Source organism: Ruditapes philippinarum, unplaced genomic scaffold (assembly GCF_026571515.1).
Source record: "Ruditapes philippinarum isolate M1 unplaced genomic scaffold, ASM2657151v2 ctg15739_1_1_1_1, whole genome shotgun sequence".
NCBI classification, from domain to species: domain Eukaryota; kingdom Metazoa; phylum Mollusca; class Bivalvia; order Venerida; family Veneridae; genus Ruditapes; species Ruditapes philippinarum.
In genome coordinates, this window is record NW_026860431.1 from 20065 (window position 1) to 26274 (window position 6210).

The 6210-nt window shown below is 32.7% G+C and overlaps 1 protein-coding gene across 1 annotated transcript; it reads left to right on the forward strand.

Annotated features, from left to right (window-relative positions):
* Window positions 1–775: 775 nt before the first annotated feature.
* On the forward strand, window positions 776–6077 carry LOC132760052 (uncharacterized; the record flags this gene model as incomplete). The annotated part of the gene is given in 2 exon segments (XM_060751936.1): window positions 776–1272; window positions 5405–6077. A coding segment is annotated over 1 exon segment (655 nt), but the record flags the coding sequence as incomplete, so codon positions are not given.
* Window positions 6078–6210: the final 133 nt, after the last annotated feature.

Here is a 6210-nt window from a genome sequence, read left to right on the forward strand (position 1 = left end):
GTTATCTTGAGGGAAAATTACCAGCATTAATATTTTTAAGAACTTTGTTATTGAAATCTGTAAGCCAATAACTATGCACGAACCCGCTGGGATCTTGGACTTCTCCTGTGCCTTCTTTGCCTTAAGCGCTCTTTGCGATTGTTGCTGGTATTTTTGCTCATGCAAAAAAATCTGGATTTATTGCAAAACACACGCACGTACGTACGCACGCACGCACATACACACACATTCCTTGTTTTTGTATAAATGTTATCTTTTGGAGTATCTTGATACAGTGACTGCTGTTGCTTGATGCGAAATGCCTGTTTCATTGAAAGATCTTCACTAGTTAGAAACAATTTAATTATTTTAAGAAATACGTAAACAAGTAGGCATAAACAGATTTTTATTATATCCATCATTCCATGGCCTCAGCTTTTATGGATCCTCGACGAACGTTGCGACACACTGGGAACAGTGAACATTATGGGTGACAGGGGGTGAGAATATTGGTTACACTAGATGTCAGGATAGAGGGATCATTCAGTCCAATCGTGGATACGCGCCAGCTTCTTTAGTTAGCTGAAGGTCGGATGTTGTCGGAACAAACACAGTTATGCACCAGTCTAACCCAGAAACTACCGCTCATATATATACGGAGGTGTGGATGGGTCCCCTTTGAGCGGTAGTTTCTGGGTTAGACTGGTGCATATATATATATATATATATATATATATATATATATATATATATATATATATATATATATATATATATATATATATATATAATATATCAAATTTTACGCTATATTGTTTATTGTTATATAACTTTTAATATTTTTGTAAATTGAATCATAATAAATGCATGTCTTATTGGGGGTGCTCGCACTTACATTGATTAAAACTACACGTGTTTCAAGCATAAAAGCGCTTTTAAATTTTATCAGTTGAATGATTGAGTAGGTTCATATTAAGGAGAAAATGACTTATATAGAGTGTATGCATCTGTTAAAACGAAAATGACAGTGTTCAACTTTAATTTCCAACGCAGCGAAATCTTTATCAACATAACCAATTTGATGTGTTCAATTTATCATCATTTGATTCGAACTGCTGAATGTTATGTCGTGCGGTGAACCCTGATCTTGATCAGATATATTTATATTGAGTGTGTATATATACTGTTGTTCTGTAAATATTCAGTTCATTTGTGCAAAATATGTTCTTTCATTCATGATTGACGAATGTAACTGATGTGAATAAATTGAAAACGGCTTAAATTTATAAACAGGTATTTATTCATTGATTATATAATATTGGCATTTATGATTTTTCTTAATAATTATACATATCGTTCGTTATCATGTGCTTTAATATATTGATGTACCGGGTTTTTTTTGTTGTTGTTTTTTTTTTTTTTTTTTTTTGGTTTTGGTTTTTTTTTTAAGAATGTTTGTTGTTCATTTTATTTTCCCTTTTACTTGTTTTACGTTGTGATCATTTATAAATTAACCTAAAAGTTAAAGAACTATACTCATAGAACTAATAACTATCCTTTTTTATGTTATTTTATAGTGGCAAAACTATCCCTTATATTTTATCTTAGAGCTATCCTTCAAATTATATTTTAGTGTGGTAAAAAACATCCTTTACATTTTAATTTAGAATGGTTAGAACTGTCCTTAACATTTTATTTTTAGAATGACCAATGAAAATTCTTCTTATATTCAGTCCTTCCCTGTTAATTTTACAGGAACAGACCGACTACGTCCGAAATGTATATGCCATATATCAACCCAAACTCCTCACAGTGATTACCTCCCTTGGCAGACTTCAAAGACGTCACATGATGATGAAAGTCACATGACGTAACGTCGAACTTCAAATGTAAATATAGAAAATCTAACGTCATTTTTCTCTTTCTGTTTTATTTTTAACTTTTAGTGCCTACAATCGATATAGTTTATCAAAAAATTATCAAAAGTATACAAAATAACGAAAAATAAATTCAAAAGCTAAAAAATATAAAATATCAAAATATTGTCTCGGTAGAAAATATTCTCATATTTTTTAAAATTATTTCTAAATATTCATATTATTTATTTATTTATCCATTAACATTGTTTAATCAATGAGAAAAAACTTAACTGATAGATAAAAGCAGTAAATTAAACAATTTTTGAAAAAATATAATATATCAGAAATTCTTATATATTGGGACCTTGGTGGCAGAGATCTACGCCGAAGAATTAAGGGGAGATCACTGTGTGGATAGGTTTAGGTTTATTTGAATACGTCAGGGCCCATATGGGCATGTGACAACATAAAACAGTACATACATACAAAATAATACAAAATGGCAAATAATATGTAAAAACAAAATACTACAAAATGGCAAATTATAAATGGTCATACAACTCCATGATGTAATAAAATTACTGTAATAATTGACTGATAATGGAGGATGAGAGAGAAAAATCAAAATTCATTGCGAGAAAAAAACAAAGAGAAAATACATAATCTAATAAGCTAACATTATTTAAATAATAACATAATATTTTTGCAAAATATGGCAAGTTTCAAAAGGATATCTTTATTACTATGGTTCATTAATTTTTCAAATTTTAGAGATTGATATCAACCAACATCATCAAAATACTCTATCGTAAAAGGCTGTTGGAACCAGCGTAAATTTTAGCTCGTCTGTTTCGAGTGTCAGTGTTTGGCCACCAAATACAAAACCACCGAAAAAAATCCACTATCAAAACAGTTATTGACAAAAATGAAATAGTTGGTTCAATTTTCCTTGATCTCTCTAAAGCTTTTGACTATGTGGATCACTACATTATTATTGAAAAGGTTAGAATGTGTAACCTAGATCCTTCATCAGATGCTTATTTTTCCTCCTATTTACATGTAGATTGCAGTACCCAATCCGGTTTATATTCAGAGTCAAGCTCAGGAACTACTGAAGTTCCTTAGGGCTCAGTGCTAGGTCCTATTCTGTTTTTAATCAATATCAATGACTTGCCTTTGTCTATGGAAAAACAGAAACTGATAATTTTGCTGACGACACCACCCTTTCAACCTCTGATGTATCCCTTAATAGAGTAGTTGAATCTCTTACCCATGATCTTTGAAATGCCAACAAATGGTGTGATTTGAATCGCATGTCTATCAATTCTAACAAAACTAAGGTCATGTATACGTCCTCAAACACAAGCAAAATTATATTTATGAAATTAATCCTGTTTTCATATAAAACAGAGCAAATTGTTTGTAGCTCTGAAGAAAAGTTATTCGGTATTACAATTAATAACACCTTTTCTAGGCAAAAACCATATTGATAATGTTCTTAAAAAATGCAACTCATTGTTACATTTATTATCTCGTATAAAATTATTCATATTTATACCTGTACGTAAAATGTTTTACAATGCATATATTTTACCACATCTTGACTATTGTTGCATAATTTATGGTAACTGTACGTCTTTTCTAGAAGATTAACTTATTAAGTTCCAAAACAGAGCTGCAAGACTCATTCTAGACAAAGATTATGACACTCCTTCTGTTGAACCTTTTTCTGAACTCCGCTGGATGACCTTTTCACAGAGGGTTGTTTTTCGCCTTCTTATTTATTAATGATTTCATTTTATCGTCAGATGTTTATATTTTGCGTTCATCATCTGATTTTCAACATTATACCCCTAGACCAAATACTAAACAATTTCGTTAGTCTTTTGTTTATTCTGTATCTTGTATTTGGAACCGCCTTCCTGATTATATTAAGTCTGCTACATCTGTGAACCATTTTAAAGCATTATACTTGAGTTATTATCACACATTGATGTATACAAATTGATAATCTCATGTATGTATTTTAATTGTTTGAATATTTTTTGATAGTTTTGATAGTGGATTTTTTTTCTCAGTGGTTTTGTATTTGGTGGCCAAACACTGATACTACCACCTGTGGCCCTTTAGGCAGGACATGTTTTATAGTTAATTATCAAAATACTATAAAAAGAAAACCATAGTTTGTTGTTTATTTTAACTCCAGGCATACGCAGATTAATCTCCGCTTACTGACGCGGAAATAGTTTTTTTTTCTTTATTGTTAGACAATAAAAAAGATAAATCGTCTTTTAATTTAAACAATTAACCATCATTTTATATATGAAGACAACATGTGAATGTTGATTTGTGTGGGCGACATTAGATAGTAATTTTGTAAATGTTTTTTTAACAGTAAATATTAAAAGCATAGTTCGGGCGTTTTGTTATATTGTGTTATACATGATATCCAGACGACTTACGTTTAACGTTAAGAAAAATGCCCCCTCCTCTAAGTACGTGCCCGCCGTTGAGAGACGCAGGGCATCGGTAGAAAAGTTGCAGACGTTGAGACGGCGAACAACAAAAAGACTTAAATTGCATTAAGATGAATTATCGCCATTTTTTGGTTCAAAATCAAACGTTCAAAGGTATCATCGACGACGAGATTTTAGGTGTTTTTATGGGCGGATTGACCCTTACTAAACATAGGCTCAAGACTTACTGTCGTGATGTCAATTAATCGTTAATACCACCATTAGCTTTTCTTGTTGAATGGTCTGTTGCTGTTGTTGATTTTGTAGTTGTTGTTGTTGTTGATGATGATGTTGTTGTTCATGTTGATGATGACTAGGCCCTATTCCCAACCTCCAATAAAAAAGCTTTTTCCTAGTGCGAAGTTAAAATTATGAATGTATTTTTTTTTCAAAATAAGAAAAAGTCACCTTCTATTACAACTTTTTAAATACGTTGCACTTTATTTTTTCGTACAAAATATTTCACAATCCGTACTTTTATGATATTCATATAATTATCATGCGACTACGCTTTCTTGTAAATGACTCAAAATACTTAGAAAATTCATATTGTCAGTCACTCTAGATAGATATTGTCATAGATTGTTGCGTTTAATTGACATACGATTGTGGCATCTGTGACTGGGTGGTAAAGGTCGTTGTCTTAAAACGACTTATTCATCGCGTCGGTAGTTCTACTCAGCTGATCGTTCGTGCCTGAAATAATGAACGAAGGGGCACATGAGGTGTACCTTCACCAGCAAAGCTGTGAAGTCGCAACCTTACCTCTTCTGTGTTGGTTTGACGTAAAAGCCAACCCCAAAAAATGATATACGATGTCTACCTTATCAATATCATGTGATACTGCTCTTTCCTGTTTTACTTTCCTAATTGTGTTTAAAACAATGCCACTTTAGTTGAATTTTACACAAGCACATTTTGAGACTCATGTCATATCTTGTTATGTTCATGTAGAAGTTTAGCCCAGATTAGATATGTCAATGACTCGATGCTAAACTGGGCTTCTTAAGCCTATTTTGCTTTTTCCAGACATAATACTTTATTTTACAGAACATAAAGTCTAAGGAAATGGGTGGATTATTTAGCAAGCATAAAACACCTCACCAGACAGTTCATCATGTGCATGATCTACCGGAATTGCCGCCATATGGAGGGGCGCCGATTGAGTACAAAACAGTCACAGTAAACGCTGGGTTAGACGTACAGTCTCACTTCAGTTTCATGGCATCTAATGTGACAATACAGGCCACAAATGAAGAACAATACCACCCTGAGTTAGCCGCTACACAAGAGCAAGGTTATAGAATGTTAACTTTTGTGTCATTACCGGGGTCCATTCAAAAATACGGTTTTTCTGCATCTACAGGCCGTCAATTTACGTTAACAAAGTTCCATGGGATATTCTGTAAACTATTTCAAGATGAGTTAGATCAAAATTGCGAACTAAAAGTAGTGAAGTCAACTTTTTTGAACGAGATGTTCACAGAGTGGTCTGGTGACATTTTTCTTAACCCGGAAGCGGGCATTGTTGATAATGACAATGATATTCCGCTAGGAAAGTTTCATATCTTACAAACTTTACAGTCTATATCAGAAGAAGGCGGTAGATTGATAAGCGTGGAACTATCTGGTATGTCGGAGGAGCAAATTGAAATTCAGAAACAATATGTTGAGAGACGCGCAAAGACGCCGCACCAGACGATAGAAACAATCCCGGAAATGCGTATGTATAGTTTGAAATTTGTTCACATGACCTTGAAATCAAATACCTTAATGTCACACATATATATACTGTATAGCTCATACTATCGTTTTACGTTTTACTTTACAAGACGATAACAAATGATCTTCAGGTA